This window comes from Gordionus sp. m RMFG-2023, chromosome 1 (genome assembly GCF_954871325.1).
Source record: "Gordionus sp. m RMFG-2023 chromosome 1, tfGorSpeb1-WG-v2, whole genome shotgun sequence".
Classification (NCBI taxonomy): Eukaryota; Metazoa; Nematomorpha; class Gordioida; order Chordodea; family Parachordodidae; genus Gordionus; species Gordionus sp. m RMFG-2023.
Window position 1 is genome coordinate 88237307 of NC_088775.1, and position 19334 is coordinate 88256640.

A 19334-nucleotide genomic window follows, 5' to 3' on the forward strand; every position below is an offset into this window, starting at 1 on the left:
ACTTTTTGCTCTTTACTATGAAATAATATGAAGGATTTCCACTATATAATTTTAATTCTTAAGACAATAATATGGAGAAGAGATTCAAATTTAACCCTTTTGAAAAGGTATAATATATTTATGTATTGAGGGGTGGGGCTTAGCCACTCCTCAAATTTTGAAAAGGGATCTAAATATTAAAAATAAGGTTCCCATATCATCCTTCGCAATATTCCCCTGTTTATTAGGCAGTATAAGATTTAACGTCAAAAAAGTTATTTTATTCACTACCACTGGTCATAGTTTAGCATTGATTACCTGATTTTTAACCTTTGCGTTATATAACCTAATATGGCCGAACAACATAGAAAACGTTATGAGTCGAAATCAAAAGGGTATTATATATATTTATTATACAATATAAAATTCTTTTTAAACATTTAGACCATCATATCCTATACCTCCTTTTTCAAATTCTATTCCTATTCTAAAAAAGAAAGCTAAAATAGTTGAAAGATCTTTACCAAATAAAGTTATACGAATATGTTTATAATATATTTATTTTATTTAAGATAAGAGAATTGGTGCCAGAATCTCAAGCTTATCTTGATTTATTATCTTTTGAAAAGAAATTAGACACCACTATTATGAGAAAAAGGTTAGATATACAAGAAGCATTAAAAAGACCAATGAAAGTTTATTTAAAATTCATTTATATTATTTTTTTATTATTATTAGACTAAAAGAAAACTTAGAATTTTTATATCTCACACATGTTTTCCAGGTTCGGCATTTCAAGATAGTAATTCTAATACAGGTTAAAACTGTTACTTGCTAAACATTATTTTATTCTTAAATATTTTATAATCACATAGATATATTTAACCTATTAATATTATAAAGAAAATAGGGTTCCACCATGTTGGGAATTGCGAGTCGAAGGCAAACTTTTATCTTCTAATCAACTGACTGATAACAATGACTCTCTCAATACACCAATGGGTGCACCTTCAAATCCAAATTTGAATCTTATTACTAATCCTATTAACAAAAAATTCTCTTCCTTTTTTAAGAGTCTTGTTATAGAATTGGATAAAAATTTATATGGTCCAGATAATCATTTGGTAGAATGGCATAGAACAGCTCACACTCAAGAAACAGATGGGTTTCAAGTTAAAAGACTTGGTGGAATATCTGTTACAAAGGCCCCACCTATCACTATGCCTGGAAATGGGGAAGTTCCAGCAAGAAGTGAAAATATCATAGTAGTTGAACCCATCAAATGCACCTTGCTCTTGATGTTGGATTATCAAGTTTTTTTTATAATTTATTCTTCATAATTTAAAAAAAAATTCAATACCTTTTTTCAAGTGACCAGTCATACATAAATATAATATTTCAACTATATGATTCCTGGGTTATTTAAATATAGCTTTATAAAATATTCTGAAGTAAGAAGATTTTCTATTGGATATACAAAATATCCATTTCAGTTTTGGTAAGAGATCTGAGTTAAGAGGTTCTTTATTCAAAATCTGCTTATCCATCGTTTTGATTTTTTTATACTAATCAGCCCATCCCTGGTTTCATAAATAACCCGCCCACTTTTTTGAAGATTTAGAAGGGTACAGGTTGGGTAGTGATCAGGAAATATAAACAAATTATGGTGCCTTATTTTCAAAAAAATATAAAATTAAAAAAACTTATTACAAATGAATGGTAGATGATTTTAAATATTTATTTTAAGATTGCATGATTTTTTTTGAACAATTTGTCTTTGCTAAATCTTATAAAATTAAAATCGGGCATCTGTCATCACTCATTAAGATTCATAGAAAAATCCCATAGCCTAAAGAAAAGGATATTGAATCATTCTGTTTCTTTGAGCATACTCTGCAGCCACCTTTACTGGCTATTCTTAAAATTTTGCAATATGAGGAGTCAGATTTATAATTTCAGTCTAAAATCCCCATTTATAATTTTATGAAGAATAATTTTGGGCACTAACTCAGACCTTGACTTTTAAATCATTCTATATTCTTTTTGAATCTGGCTTATAATAATGTTTTTTGAAATATTAAGTCCACCGGCTTTATGATAGGTTCATTAAAATGGACAATCGTATGAGATTATTTATTGGATTTTTCTGGCGGGGCATATAAGCTATTACAATATGAGATGCTTCATAACAGATGACTTCTCCACACATCTAGTGATTACTACTTGTAATTTGTCGAACATGACACATCTCTTAAAATATTCTATTACCTTTGTTATATATTACAAAAAAATTATCCATTAGTCATTGACTCATTGTTATGGGATCCAAGAACTAACATCTAGCAAGCATTATTAATAGAAAATCATATCTTTAGAATTTAAGTCTCGATGATGCTTTTGTAATAGTCAATAGTGACAACCAAATATTTATTTCTTTCAATTGATTAGGGCAGTGTTGGCATTTATATTCATTCCTATTTGGCCGTAAGCCTCTTTTTTAAAAAATAGGGACACTATTTAATTTAGGATTATTTTTTACATTCTTAGCATCCAGTTTTTGACATCTCTTAGGTGTTTTATTGCATTTTCTTTGTCATCGTCATAGTGAGTTGTAACAAGGTTGATAGAATATTTAGAGAGATGACCAACCTCCAGCATATCATATGTGCCTATCACCCACAAGACAATGGGCTTCTGTGGAGGGCCAATATAGCCATTAAATCTCTTTTGGGAAAAGTTTTGAAAAAAATGAAAATGAGGCCAAATGTTGTATATCTGGTTACTGGGTTGTCTTGCCAGGAAAGAACTGGATTTTTTTTTACATGTTAAATTTTTTGAAAGAATTGTTACCATTGAATGCTATATTATAATAATTACATTTTTTTTATAAACCAAATTAAAATTTGTTATTTAATATCATGGGGTCTGAATGATGTTCTTAAGAAGAATTTTTTTAGAAGTTATCAGGGATTAATGGGGGCCACTTGTGATGGCTTTAATAATCTAGAACTGACCAGCAGTAGTGATATGTAAAAAGAAATATATAAACGACTGTCAGCCATTTTTTTGGTTATAAGATTCTTCTAAGGAACTTAGGACATGATTACCGAAAAGGTGTAATTAGAAATTTCTTGCAATGAGACATTTATAAACGTTTGTTTATACGTTCCTTATTAACTCATCTAAATGGTATTTGAATTTTTTTAATGTAGTTATCTTTGTAAATTGAAATATATAAATAATTCTTTACGATTCCTTATGTTACATCACTTCCATTGTTTATTTATTAACCTACAGTGTTGTGCAGGATTTGATGGAAAAAACATCCATTATTTTTTTAATTTATTTTCAAATAAAATTATTTAATTTGTAAAAAAAAATTGATAAAGAAAATAATAATTTAGCAAGCTAAATTATTTTATTTGCAAATAAATTTTTATAAAGAATAAGGAAATGTTTTCTATCAAATCTATACAACACTGAAACATCTTACTTACTATTTTTATAGAAAAATTGTTAGTTAGTAACTCTGGAAAAGAATCCAGAAAAATCTCATAAAGTATTTCTAAGCTCGTGTTATGGGATATTTCTCCCAGGAATACAATATTAGATTGCCTATTTATTAACCAAATACCCCGTTTTATACAATTATTGCTCTTACTTAAAAAAAATTATTAAGTAAGGTTGTAACTTTTATTTATTTGATAAACGACACCCACCTAAAAAAAGCCTCCGCAATTTAAACTCGATCCCAGATTGGGCAGACTATTAGCTATACACACTCAGACGAGACCCGTCATTATAACATCCCTGTGGCAATACATCAAAACCCACAAGCTGCAAGATAGCCACGAAAGAGAATACATTAATTGCGATTCCTATCTTAGCCAAGTTTATATTAAAAAAATTTCAACTACTTAAATTATCATATCAAATCGATATTACCTGATTTATATATAGTACTTTAAAAAATAAAGGCTTTAAAAGACGAATCGAATTTGTATTAATGTAAACCGGAATTGGCCTATAATTTTGAGTTTACTTTATAATTTAATCCAACCTCAAATTTCTTTATCCTAGCTTTTAATATCTTTTCACAATGCACTTAGCCCGGGTCATCCCCGTAGCTATGGACAGGTGCCATATCTCCCGCTTTTGGCTTTTTCATGTTTTTTTTTAAACTCTAGTTTACACCACAACACGGCGTCTATTGATTTACGCTTTCTCCCGATTTTCTTAATAAAAATTCTCCCTATTTTTTTTCATAAATTTTTGTTTGAATAGAAAATAATCAAAAATAGTTTATATAGTTTTTAAAGACCAATCTATATTACCATGATGTTTTTAGAACTTAACCAATTTATTATTTAAAATTTTAACAGTTTTTTTATAAATAGCCTAATAATGATTTTTGATTTATTAAATAAAGTTTTTTCGTATTTCCATTCTTTTTCTAATTTTATTCCATTAATTTAAATTATATACAAATTACAATTTAAAGACAAGTTTGATGTTAAAAATTTTTTTAACCCTCTTATTGCGCGACATATCAATAAATGATATAATTTTTTTTTTAAAAAAACTTATTTTTGCCTTTAAAGAGCCTTTAATAAAACTAATAATTAATTTTTTTTAAAAAATTTCAATGTGTATTTAAATATACAATTCACATAAAAAGTAATTCTTTCTTTCTGACATATAATTATATTAATTTTCATAAAATAATTTAAAACAATCTTTTTTTTTGTAGTAAAACATAATGATACACCATATTTGGTACAAATCACTTAACCAATTTACACCCAGGGTTTTTGCATCGCGCCTTTTTTACTATATTTTAGCCAATGTGTGCTATTAAATCCTATCTTATTGCATTCTGCGGAATAAGACTTATCGGCCCCTTGCGAGATTTTTCTTTATATTTGGTGTCAATTGATATTCGTTTTTTTACGCTAGTCGTTCATATTTTTGTTACATTTACGGCGTATCTCTGCTATTGAAATTTTTAAATTTTAATAATGGCATCTGTCCTTTTACCGGTAATTTTAAAGCTACAAAATCTCGTATATTCATTAATCTAGAATTTATGAGCATCATATCAAGTACACGGAATTTTAATTTTCCGTCGTTCCTTTCTATCAACCCATTCACAATCTCCAACAGGGTAAACTTACCTATAAACGTACTTAGAATAATTACAGACCTATTATCATATAAATTCCTTTGGGCTAGTAATACTTGGAGTTCTATGTCATAGAACCAAATCAAAACGCAACTTAAAATTGGAATTTAGTGGAATATTTACCAATAGTTGAAATAGCGCATTTCCGCTTGCCCCAATATCAGGATATCCATTTTATTGTTCAATTTTACCCGTATATATTTTGGAATTGTAAACCAGCCCTTCATCACTGCATAAAATCATTAATTTTTTTATTTATTGCTTTTAAATTAAAGGAATTAAAAACAATAAATAAAAAAGAATGATTTTATTTGCCTTTTTTCTACTTTTTATAACCATCGCGAAAAATAACTAAAAAATAATCTACAAAAAAAAATAATCTACATAAAAACAATAATAATAACATTTTTTTTACAAAACAATACTAACAAAAATCGATAATCATTATTTATTTAAAAACTATTTTCTAACTCTAGTTAAAACAATATAATTTCATTACAATAATATAACATGCCACCATTAACAAAATATTTCTTCATCACCCTGGCGCTACAAGATCTGGCCCCAATACTAATTCCATCTCCGAATCAGTCATAGCACATTGTAACCAGTCAAGAAACTCCGGCGTCAAATACGGCTCTAGCACCCCCAACTTTTCGTGTTTACAGATTCTCCGTCGTCATTTCCCCCATTGGTCATTTCCCTGTACTATTTAGCCGGCTTCTCATTATCTTTCCCATCTGGCGCTTCTGACTTTTCTCTATTCCAATTTCCTTCGCACTGCTCCTTCCTCGGCCAGGCTATCCTTCCCCAAGTTACCTCAGAATCCTTCGTTTCGACGTCAGCCAGCCTCTCCTCCTGGGTCACACACAGTGGTCTCTCCCGGAATGGGCATTGACTTATTATATGGTCCCGTCTCTTGCAATGAAAACAACGTTGGTGCTCTACCCGGGTTGGTGTCATCTGATCAAAATTCCTCATTCATGCCCAACAGTCCCTCAATTGGCTTGGTCGTCTCGAAACTTGCATTCGAAATCTCTGAAAACTCAGCACTGATTCATTCTTATTCATAATTATAGGTTTTCTGATATATACTGTATATATATCTCGGCCCTTCTATACCCCATTCCCCTATAATGATGTTCAAAAACTATTTCTCTTATACTTTATAAAAAACAAACCCTTCCACTTTATCTAACCAAAAAAAAATATCCCAACTCCCTTATCTTGTTTCTTAACTTTTGAATATATATTTGTTGATATCTAAATTTCCTTATAAAGGATGATATATTAGTTGCATATATATGATCATCGTGATATTTGGGAAATGTAGGGCTATCATTATAAGATTTTGCATCTTCATTGTCATTTACAATTAATAATTTGGTAGAATCAATATTTATGTGTAAAAGCTTTTTACTTAGTGTATCATGGTCATGTATCAATTGAAATCAGCTGGAGACGCCATTAACAACATGTTGAATACCACGATGATAATTTGTCTTACTACCAATTCTTAATATAAATAGATTGCTCTGAGTCGCTGCACATCATGCACAATACAAGCTATACAAACTTAACTTAAACAAATTTATTTTCATAGATTCCCTATCAAGAATAAAATTTTTCAAAATAGATTAAAGCAATAAATAAGAAAAATTTTATTCCAACCAAATTCACCAAGCTTTGTGGAGCTCATTTTACAGAAGAATGCTTTTTTCCCTCAGTTACAGGATATGCTAATCTAAAGGAAGGATTTGTACCATCCATTTTTAATTCCAGACCCTTTCAGGATATAACAAATATTCCATTAAATAGAAATAAAATTCTTATAAGTTCTAACTGTTTAATAAAAAATGATAAAACTTATGCTGCTAATATTTACTCCTCAACTAAAAAGAGAAATTTTATCGATTCATCTAAGCACTCACCTTCAGGAGTATTTTGATAGCTGGCAGATGTATGGGCTATTATCTCTAACAGGCTCTTCTAAGCCTTCCACTTCTAGAATATTATTAAGGATATTTAATTTTCTTTTTTTAGTTGAGGAGTAAATATTAACAGCATAAGTTTTATCAATTTTTACTATGCAGTTAGAACTTATAAGAATTTTATTTCTATTTAATGGAATATTTGTTATATCCTGAAAGGGTCTGGAATTAAAAATGGATGGTACAGATCCTTCCTTTAGAATAGCATATCCTGTAACTGAGGGGAAAAAGCATTCTTCTGTAAAATGCGCTCCACAAAGCTTGGTGAATTTGGATGGAATGAAATTTTTCTTCAATCCATTTTGATAACAAAATTTTATTCTTGATAGGAAATCTATGAAAATAAATTTTTTTTATTAGAAGTTAAGCTTGTATAGTTGCATGATGTGCAGCGACTCATAGCAATCTATTTATATTAAGAATTGGTAGTAAGACAAATGTGGTATTCAACATGTTGTTAATGGCGTCTCCAGCTACATGACCATGATATTCTAAATAAAAAGCTTTTTCACATAAATAATGATTCTACCAAATTATTAATTTTCTTATATTTTTTTTTTTTTTTTGTAAGAAAATATTATATTTTAAAATTACAATAATAAAATATATCTAATATAATAAGTCATATATTAAAAATGAGTGTAAATTTTAATATATCGATGGCTCTAAAAGAGCTTATAGTAAAAAAGTACCTAAAAAACATGTATAATTATGTTTAAAAATTTCTAATTGTATTTTTTGTTTTAGGAAGGTTGACTCGCGTTTAAACATAATTATTAATTGTAAATAACAATAAAGATGCAAAATCTTATAATGATAGCCCTACATTTTCCAAATATCACGATGATCATATATATCCAACTAATATATTATCCTTATAAGGAAATTTAGATATCAACAGATATATATTCAAAAGTTACGAAACAAGATGAGGGAGTTATAATATATTTTTTTGGTTGGGTAAAGTGAAGAGGGGTTCTTTTTTTATAAAGTACAAAAATAGTTTTTGAAATCATCATAGGGGAATGGGGTATAGAAGGGCCGGGGCATATATACAGTATATATCAGTAAACCTATAATTATGAATAAGAATGAATCAGTGCTGGGTTTTTAGAGATTTTGAAGTGCAAGTTTCGATACGACCAAGCCGATTGAATGACTGTTGGGCACGAATGGGGAATTTTTATCAGATAACACAGACCTGAGTAGAGCACCAGCGTTGTTTTCATTGCAGGAGACTGGGACATATAGTAAGTCAATGCCCATTCCGGGAGAGACCGGCTAACGTCGGAACGGAGACGTAGGATTCTGGGGTAACTTGGGGAAAGATAGCCTGGCCGAGGGAGGAGCAGTGCGAAGGAAATTGAGATAGAGAAACGTCAGATGGGGAAGATAATGAGGAGCCGGCTGAAGAGAACACGGAAATGACTAATGGGGGAAATGACGACGGAGAATCTGTAAACACGAGGGAGTTGGAGGCGCTAGAGGGGTATTTGACGCCGGAGTTTCTTGACAGGTTACAATGTGCCGTGACTGTTTCGGAGATGGAATTAGTATTGGAGCCAGATCTTGAAGGGCCAGGGTGAGGAAGAAATATTTTGTTAATGGTATATTAATGTAATGAAATTTATTGTTTTAACTAGAGTTAGAAAATAGTTTTTAAATAAATAATGATTATCGATATTTTGTTAGTATTGTTTTGTAAAAAAAAATGTTATTTTGTAGATTATTTTTTTGTTATTTTTCGCGATGGTTATAAAAAGTAGAAAAAAAAGCAGAATAAAATTATTCATTTTTTTATTTATTGTTTTTAAGTTTATTTTCAATAGTGTGTTAAAAAGAAGAATAAGATAAAGAAAAAAAATCAAGTTAAGGCTTAAAAGTGCAGATAGTTTAAGTTTGAAGGTCATCAACCAGATGACATCCCAATAATCGATTAGATCTTAGGGTCCCCGACTATGATAAAGCCATTATCTTTGAGAGCAACTGTTAAATTATACGAAGAAAAAAAGTTGTCCATATAATTTTTATGTAGGGAAACAGTTTCTAAGAGTCGGAAAAAACGATATCCGCTAATTCCCATCAAAGTTTTTTATATATTTGCGGATTTTCCTAAATATATCTCGAGATCATTTAGCATTTCAGATGATCCACATAAAGCGAAAATTTTAATTCCCCATTTATGCGGGTATGAGCGAACATATTGTTTAAATTCACATCGCTCTTAAAAGGGGATAATCATTTCATTAATGGATAATTTTTCCTAAGGTGAATTGTCTAAGTCAATTGAAAGATAAGAATTATATTATTATTATTAGCATTAATGTGAAAGTATTTTCTCAATTCCGAGAATCGATTTCTTGCCATGCATTGAGAAACATGAGGAAATCACTGTCTCTAGAACCCAATATTGCCTTATTGATTGATAGCAATTTAACATTGCCCCAGTATAGGCGAATTCTAAGAAATTTTTCAATTTCACTAGTATTTGTATTTGTTGATTTTCCAAATAATTGAAAAGAATAAATATTCCGTTTGCATCGTCTATAAATTTTTTTTAAAAATATTTGAAAGGCGAAATTTCTTTGTCGGGTGGAGGGAAAAAATTATTGTTTAATTTCTGTATTATATTTATATCAATCCTTATTTCGCCAAAGGATTATCCTATTATTTTGGATACTATCATTATCATAATCTTCCAGTTCTAATCTAATATCTGGTAAAATATCATAGGTCAGAGATCAACTACTGTGGCATTTTCAAAGTTCTCATCCTTCTCAATATCTACATCAGATATATCCTCCCTCTGGCAAATAAGAGGTCGTCTAAAAAATTATTTACAAAAAAATATGCGTAAAATTTTTTAAAAAAATTTCTTCTTTACTTTTTGCAAGTATTATAGTGGCTTGCTAAATTTAAAATAACATATTTTCAATTCTTACCAGATCATATTTTTAATATATAATTTTAAAAGAAATTTATGGGAAAAATTGGATTAGAAAATCCCAATATTACTAATTTGTAATTCCTTCAAAGAATCATATATAAATAATAGTTATCCACTTTTAACCGATACTTCTAGCCATGATATATAATTCTCAAAATATAATTTAAAAAAAATAAACTCAGATATTCGAATGTCAAAGACTCAAATTCGCGGAGATACCTCAAAAGTTGAACTCTTTGCTCTTTCCCCCGGACCCTATCATAATTCATCACACTATCAAGTGGGACATGAGTTCCGTTCCTGCTGGCACTAATGTCAATCCAGCGGCCATTGCCACGGGTGGCGAAAAAAGAAATACCTCGTGTTACGATGTCGAAGTGGAAATTGTGAGTTTAAAAATAAAATTATTTTTTGAATTATAGGAAATGATGGACCTTTTTTTTAGAATTCAATTCAAAATGGGTAATAAATATTATTCAGAAAAAAATCAAAGCAACTATTTTTTCCCCTCACATATTATGTCACAAAATTATGTCTTCATTTTATTTATTATTATTTACTCAGGATGATAATTTGAAAGGGCAAATGGGAAACTTTCTTATGTCAACGACTAGCCAACTTGAGATTATGCAGTTAGATCACAAGGTATACTCACAAATACTATAACATATTTTGTAATACTTTAATATTAGAATGTTTCATAATTTAATATAACAAAAAATTATCCTTAATCGCGCCTTCTGATAGTTATGTCCATTTTGTTAATAAAATATGACCAAAAACCGTTACACGTTTTAACGTTATCATTCATAAAAATATTTGCAAATTTGCCTATTGTTTTGACCAATTGTATACAGCAGTTGTATTCATATTATTCAATTAAGTTTTCATAAAAATATTTGCAAATTTGCCTATTGTTTTGACCAATTGTATACAGCAGTTGTATTCATATTATTCAATTAAGTTAAATAGTTAAATTATATATAAATTCATTGAATTTTTTTTTGCCCTTTTATAACAACGTTAAATTCCAAAAAATTTATATTTTAATATTAATTCAATGAATTTTTTTTTGCCCTTTGTAACAACGTTAAATTCCAAGTGTTTTTATGTACCGATAAAGTAACAAAAATTTTCTATAGAACTAAGAGATTATTTAATAAAAAATTAGGTTCACTTTTCTTATTTACACAAAAAATAAGAAGAAAAAGGAACATTTTATAAAAAATTAACTGGGTAAAAAAAGGGGTTAAAATAATTTAGAATGTATATAAAAAATTTTTTTTACACTGCACTACAATCAATCATCGATAATTTTTGAATCCGTGATAAAAGTGTCAAAGAAAAAAGTTCGCTAGTGTTCATATATGATATGATAGGATATTATGAAAATTACATAATATTTTATTTAATATATTATTTTTTTTTCAAAAGATTCAGGAAACTATAGAGACAATAAATACCCTCAAGATTAACAGAGAGTTCTTCAACCGATTCGCTTCCGAACCCCAAACATTTATTGACGATTGGCTCAGATCTCAATGCGAGGATCTAAAAGTTTGTTATTAAAATTATTTTTCCCCCAAAGAAAAGATTTATATCATTGTTCCAAACAGAATTATGTGGATAAGATTATGATGAAATATGTAAATCTTTAAACTTATTTTTACGACTTTTGGACCTACTCTCTTAGAATTAAAAATTAATTTTATGCAATACTTTGATCTCTCTCCTTTTTATTTGATTCTTGTGATTATACTACCCAAAATTTTTGCGACCAAAATATTTTGTTATTGCAATAAAAAAATAATAATATATTTATTTCTCTGGGATATTTTTTTTATACCTTTTTTTGAATTTATTTAAAATTTCTTTTCTTTGTGTTCAATATAATTTATAATATTATTAATAGATGGAATTTAAAACACCGATGAAGAATTTATATAATCTTTTGAAAATGATATGAAATCAAAGATTATCAGTTTTGCAAAAAAAAAATTGCGAAAATCTTTTAGAAAAGTATATTTATGGCTAATGCTATGTATATTTAATCGTAGCACGAAACCTAATTTTTTATATAATCTATTTGTAGGATTCTAACCTACCTATTTAATTTGATTCCCCCCTCCCTCCTTATGCCATATACAAGCAATTCTTTTACCCGAATTAAAAGAGTTACTAAAAACACACTAATAAAATGCTATAAATAGCATTTTAAATTGGTAATGAATCAATTTTTAAAGGTTCGAAGGATACACATTTTAAGTTTAAATGAATGCTATATAATACACCATTTTTATATGTGATTTTATAAATATATAGACCATAACTGATTCCGTTGGTAACCCAGAGAGCGAAAGATTGGCCTCGTATTACACCCAACCTTGGGTACAAGAAGCCGTCGGCAGATACTTTTTTAACAAAGTTTTTCAAAAAATACACATTTAATTTCAGATATCAATTGGTATCGTTAAAAAAAATATATAATCCTTTGAATAAACATCACCATTAGGTTAGAGGCATTTTTTTCGCTAATTTATAAAAAAATCCTTAGGTCGTTTCCTAGGCAAGCTTAATTTGGATACATTTAGTATAAGCTAAAAAGTATTTGATCGAGTTTATTTTAAGTATTTGATGGCATTATTCTCGTTTCTCTCTTTGTTTTTTTCCGATGATGTTTTCATTTTTTCTTTTGCTTATTTGGCTATTTAGCCGTTACTTCGGCTTTAAGTATTAAGTCAACTTAGGACGCAGTTTTATATTTTTTTTGACGATTATATGATTATTTATCATTTTTTATCGGAATAAAATCGTTGTGAATATTAAATTCATACAATAATTGTTTTTAAAATATATATTTTTTTACAAATAATATTTTGCTAAGGTTCAACAGAGGAGATTCGAATTGGAACAAGCTTTGGGACTAAAGAATTGAAATAGAAATATTTAAGAAATGAGACTATAATAGAAATAACAATTTTAGAAATTAATATCTTTCAGTAAAATTCAAAAATTGTATTAATCTTAATTTCATTTTTTTTAAATATTCCTTTATTTATATTTATTACATCTTCTCATACAAAGGTGTATTAATTTTTTTTTGATTAAAATACACCATTTTAACATAATATGGTTTCATATTTATAATTTTTGAATTATTTCAGAATTTAATGCCTATTTATTATATGATGACATTGATTAAATGTTACGAGTTTTTATTTTGGCATCATACTCAAATTTTAGCCTAAATTATTTTTTAAGAGTGGTTTTATGACAGGATTTTATTTCATGCTATAGTTATTCTTGGAAAAATTCCAATACCTATAACCCGGAGCTAAATTTAAATTTTCGTAATTGCATACCACATAAAAATCTTTTAATTTTAATCTATTTTGAAAATAGATATCTAATAGGTTACCTTCTTTAGTAGCACTTTATATAAGTAGACATATATACTTATTAAACAGTAATTTTTTGGCTAATCATAAAGTTAATGAATCAGATTATCAATGTTTAACTAATGTTGTTAATCGTCTAAGTCGTTCTAGTAAAGTTTTAAGTGGCAAAACTTGACCGAAATTTATTTTGAATTAACCTGCTTATTATTTACTCGACGATGAAAATATTTAAAAAAAAACCACTTTTGTTTGGTCATTTAAATATTTTTATATTTCTAAATTTTAGGATTTACATGTATTATTATTATAAGAATATGACCATATTATTAATATTATATAAACCTCGACATTTCGCTGATATATGTCCAAACTTTTGTGCCATCTATGACCACAATATTAAGGTTTGCTTAATAGTTTTCTGGATAAAATATGGAGTTAAAATTAAATGAATTTAATGGGCTTAATATTTTATTCTCATATGAACACTGAAGATAGGTAGCTCTTTCTGATAATCTTTTGTAATATTTACCATGGACTGTTAAGAAAGATCCCGCTTAGCTTAGATTATGATTATTATATTGAGTATATCTATATACTACACGATCAGGAAAAAAAAATATTTTTGAATATTAAAAAATTGGTCTTAAATCTTCAAATTTACTAAAGTTCACTTTTATACCATTATAACTGTCTTTAATTAGATTATATATTTTTTTAAGATTGCATAAAATGAGTATTTTCTTTACCTTATATTGATATAAAACGAATTTTACCAGGCACTATACTTTGATCGGAATTATGAAATTCCAATAATATCTATAATATAGGCTCGATGAACACTTCCAGCCTTTATAATATTTGGATTGAAAAGCTACTTTTTCTTTGACCAATTTTTTCACTATATTTGCCATGAATTCTGTCTTAAAAAATTCTTCTTGTTTAGGATCCAAGAATTGAATAAAACCTTCAATATCTATATTTTTTCACTTCGATATTCTACTGAATCTATATTTTCGATTGCTTAGTTATTAATTACACATTCATAATTAAAATTATCATCTGGCGAAATTATTAAAATATCTCTTAATTTTTTCTTGGATTTACAATTTTTTTTCAATAAGATATTTTTTTCCAACTCAAGTATTACTTCTTAATTAATAAATCTTTTATTTAAATACATAAAGTATTTTAAAGATTCCGACATAATATATTTCAATCAATGATTTATAATTATTAGGAATTTTAAAAATTGACTAATTAAATTCACAAACCTGTTCTAGGCCCAACTTGAAATTTTGCATATTTTTACATAATCTAATAGCAGTTACATAAAAAAAATATTTGAGAGAAAAAAAGATCAATTTGATTTTATGATTATTTTTGGTTTTCTATTTCCGATTTTTGACATTTATATTTTTTTAAAACAATATTTAATATTATATAATTATAAAGGTCTACCATTAGGCTACATAAAGATATTTAAATAACGATTTTTAGCTTAATTATATCTAAAGATAGTTAAAACTATAAGGAGTGCATTTTGCCTAAAATGAATCATTATTTCGATCTTTAGAGGCCTGTATCTCAGCAGCTGTTGGTAATGCTATAATTTAATTATTTTATTAAATATGTGCAAACTATAGCAATATAAATTTATAAAATAATCTGAGGGGGTCGGGTAGGAGCTCATGCTGATATGTCATGGAATTAACCATATATATAATTTCTTAAAATTTAAAAAAATGGAAATTCATTTTATAATCTTTAATATTATATATTTGATATTAATAAAAGTGATAATTTTCTTATAAATCAATGAAAATAAATTAAATTTTGGCGAACGTAGCTTAAATAAAAATCCCTAAAAATTAAAAAAAAACCTACTCATTGAATAAATAAAGGAATAATATTATTAAAGTTAGAGCAAAAGAGAGTAATAAAAATTAATTTTAAAAAGACTGATATCTATTTATTTACAATAATTAGATATTTGATAAAATAATTAGGTTAAACTTAAATATCTCTAAATATTTTTTTTTTTTTAAACTAATGTAAATAAATAAAAGAAATCTAACATACAATCTTCATAATCTTTAAGTAATTGTTTTCCTATCTTATCAATTTAAATGTATCTATTTACTTTCCTATGACTATATATAACTCAATGTTAAACTTTTAATATATATGCCCGGCCGATCCGGCCCGACCAAATGGAAGTTCGGTTTTAAATTTGACTTAGGATAAGAAATATTTTTTTGCCAACCACCAGATATAAACACTTGCCTCTTGCTTCCAAAGGTAAAGGTTCTCCCATGCACCCTCATGTATGATATAAAATAACAGCATTTATATATGAAACTAATGCAATATCTATTTATTGGTTTACTTTATTTCCAATATTATTGAATTATTATTTTTACCCATTGAATATATCAGCTTGCGATCTGACACAATTTTTTTTAATAGTGTCAATTTTCTTTCAATATTATTGGATCCTTAATTTAAACAATAATTTTTTTTCCTTTATCACATATCTTCCATTTATTTATTATTTTTATGGTTATTAAATCTTTGAGGAGTATTTTATTTATTTTAAGTATTTTTTTTGTGTATTTATTTTAACACAAATAAGAGATTGGTTATTTTTATAATTAAATATCTCAACAAATAAAATATATAAATCGAATGCAGGTTTATAACAAAAGTGTTCAAATCGGTTTTTAGAGGTTCGAACCGGTCCTATATCAATATTTTTTACTAACCGAACCGGAAACTTGAAGACTTATTTTTATCCGAACCTGAACCTAAACCTATTATTTCGGATCCATGCTTTAAGCCAACTACCAAATATATTACAATAAAATAAAAATTTAATAAAGGTTTCAGAATTAGTGTTTACAAAGGCTAGGTTCACTTAACCCTTTAAGCGTGACATTTTGGTTTTCATTTTGTTCATAACTCAGTTTTTTTTTGGTGGATCTCATATTTGAGTTAGGAATATAATAGAACACGCTATATATATAGTTTTTGCATTTTAGCACCATATCTATTTTGTGAATTTTTATTTTTCTTTATACTGTCTAACAAACGGATTAATATACAATTTGATTAGACATTGATAAAATTTACAGGTTCAGTCACTTTCATATCTTAGCTGGCCACTATACTGATTAAAGTAAAAAAATAATAAAGCACGTTTAGAAACTTAAAATTGTTTGGTTGAGCATTTTGAAACCAGAAACCAATTTTTTGGCAACCAATTAAACCGGGGTAGTATGGATTGGATTCGGACTTTTAGGAAATTGATTTTCGATTATGTTCATGTATTAAAAATTTACGTTAAATAGAATTTAAAACTCCTGAACTCGAATTCGGGTCTGAAAACTTAATTTGGCAATCAAGTGGATAATTTTTTCTTAATATTGTACAAAAGTTAAATATAAAATGTTAAGATCTAGACCTACCAATTTAGAGCCATGAGTTGCCCAAAAATATCATGATAAACTATATGAGTAACAGTATCAAATATCTGCTTTTATCTCCTCCCCCTCTTCCAGGTAGTACTTATATACACCATATTAAGGTAGAACTAGGCTTATTTAATACCCATCCATCATCATATCGATATTTGGTGCTTATAAAATTATTTATGACCCACGTAGTAAGCCTTGCCCATTGAGAAGTAGCGCTTGGCTTGCTACCTATTTAATAGATCTAATTAGCTATCGATTGATATCTTTAATAGCCATATATTTATTAATCTAAAAAAAAAACAAATCAAAATATATTGATCTGAACGCCTGGTTTGAGCTCTAGGTTTGTACTCATAGCTGGTTTAGTCGATTTTTAGACCCACACCGGCACTAGGTTTTACACATCCAACCAAATAACAACACTAATATATGTAATCGAGTTTCATATAATTTAAGTTAACCTGGTGAGTTCATGAACCAAGTTCAATTAAGTAGCGGATTCAAATTCAAAACTCGAGTCGCGACTTTAATTAATGACTCGAGTTGTACAAAACGATACTTTGAAATCGCTTTCTTGAATTATGACTTAAATAACCATATTTTTAATCTATATGTATCATTTTTAAATAAAAATTTTTTAAATGAGTCCTTCATTTTGACATCAATAACAAATAAGAGTGTTTTTATTTAAATAAACCTTATCTCTCCGGACTTATCATGAGTCAATGTCAAAAATATTACCACAACCTGAAAACGGAAAAGGGAAGACTCCGGATAATCAAATCATTTAAAAATTGTGCTTATTGTAGAGTTTGTTGAATATCTCATTCGATATTTTTTTGTTAGCGAAAAAAATTACCCAGTTGAATTTACAATATTTTTTGTATATGTTAGCGTCAATGTGTTTTTTCCTGCAATTTAGTTACTTTTTCAACTTTAAATCATTTTTTGACTTAGTTTTTTTATATTTAAATTTTGATTTTACCAGAAATACATTCCATTTTGAGTCATTTATAATTTATATAAAAAATTTATGGAAAATTTAATACAAATTTTATTAAGTCCTAAAGTTTATAGCAAAATTGTTTGAAATTTATAGGGTAGATATTCCAAACATGATGAAATACATATCCGGAAAAATGAGATTTTTAAATTTAAAAAAATGCGCTCAAAAAATTATTTAAAGTCGATAAATACAATGCCGGAAAAAACAGATTGACGCTAACATATATATCCTTAAACTTTAAATTATATTGACAAAGATAAATTGGAACCTAAATACTATTAAGTCCCATTATCATTTAATAGTAGATATGATTATGAAGGGAATGAATGACTAAGGGTTAAGTAGTCATAATAATCATAATACATAATTTTATAAACTTAAGATTTTTAAAACTGTTATTGTTTTTATATATATTCTGATTATTTGTATATTATAAGTTCGTAATGTTAAACGGCTTGATTTGAGCTTAGTTTTAAAACGTCAATATTTTATATAGGAAACATTACAATAGATGGCACCAAAATTTGGATATCTATCAGCGTAATGTTGAGGTTTAAGCAATATTAATAATAGCATGGTCATACTCTTACAATAATATACATAAGTCCTAAAATTTCGAATTTAAAAATATTTAAATTCTCATCAAGGTGGTAAAAATCTTTAAATATTTATATCCTGGAGTAAATAATAATAGCAGGCCGATTCAAATAAATTTCATCCGACTCATCGAGCCAACTCATTGAGTTTTGAAATTCTAGTTCAGAGCTGTAATAACTAGATTTTAACACTATTATTAAAAAGATATTATTATCATCACATTCCACATTTTTTTAAATATTCGATTATATGCATCTAAATCGGTTTCTCAACTTTCAAATCATTGAACGTTCGTTATGTCTATTTTCCATTTTGTTATGTTGAGTACTGTACGGGCGGTCATAACTAATCTAGCACTGCCTTCCAAAAATAAATGTGTAGTTAAGGGGCTGTCTTACATAGAGCAATATTCTTCAATACATTAGACTTTAAAAACTTCAACCAAACACTTATTCTTAACATATTCGCTAATTTCAAAAATATCGTTATCTTTTTGCATAAAGTTACCTTTGATCAATGCGTTCCTCAATATGGTAGTTAGTATTTAATATAAATAATATTACACCTAGAAAACTAACTTAACACATCTGAGATATATGAAGTTCGTTATCTAATACATTTCGGGCAATCCTATAACGTCCTATTGCGAAGTTTTTTTTGTCCTTAAATTTGTATATGCAGTATTCCCAATCCAGTATTTTGTCAATAGGATTTCCAAAATTCAAATAGTATTCACAGGTAGTGATGAATCAAAAATTGCT

At 27.6% G+C, this 19334-nt stretch overlaps 1 protein-coding gene across 1 annotated transcript; it reads left to right on the forward strand.

Moving 5' to 3' along the window:
- The first annotated feature begins 297 nt into the window (after nt 1-297).
- Nucleotides 298-13202, forward strand: LOC135922967 (brahma-associated protein of 60 kDa-like). Its single transcript, XM_065457525.1, has 11 exons — nt 298-374; nt 424-511; nt 552-674; nt 718-796; nt 883-1292; nt 3709-3870; nt 10282-10485; nt 10664-10744; nt 11534-11656; nt 12422-12523; nt 12984-13202. Exons 1-11 carry the CDS (start codon nt 331-333, stop codon nt 13032-13034), a joined length of 1467 nt encoding a protein of 488 aa, XP_065313597.1. The 5' UTR covers nt 298-330; the 3' UTR covers nt 13035-13202.
- The last annotated feature ends 6132 nt before the right edge of the window (nt 13203-19334 follow it).

Coding starts and splice junctions, on each gene's coding strand:
- LOC135922967 (XM_065457525.1), top strand. CDS start 331: ATGGCCGAACAACATAGAAAACGTTATGAGTCGAAATCAAAAGG. Junction 797..882: donor AGATAGTAATTCTAATACAG/GTTAAAACTGTT, acceptor AATATTATAAAG/AAAATAGGGTTCCACCATGT. Junction 1,293..3,708: donor TCTTGATGTTGGATTATCAA/GTTTTTTTTATA, acceptor ACCTAAAAAAAG/CCTCCGCAATTTAAACTCGA.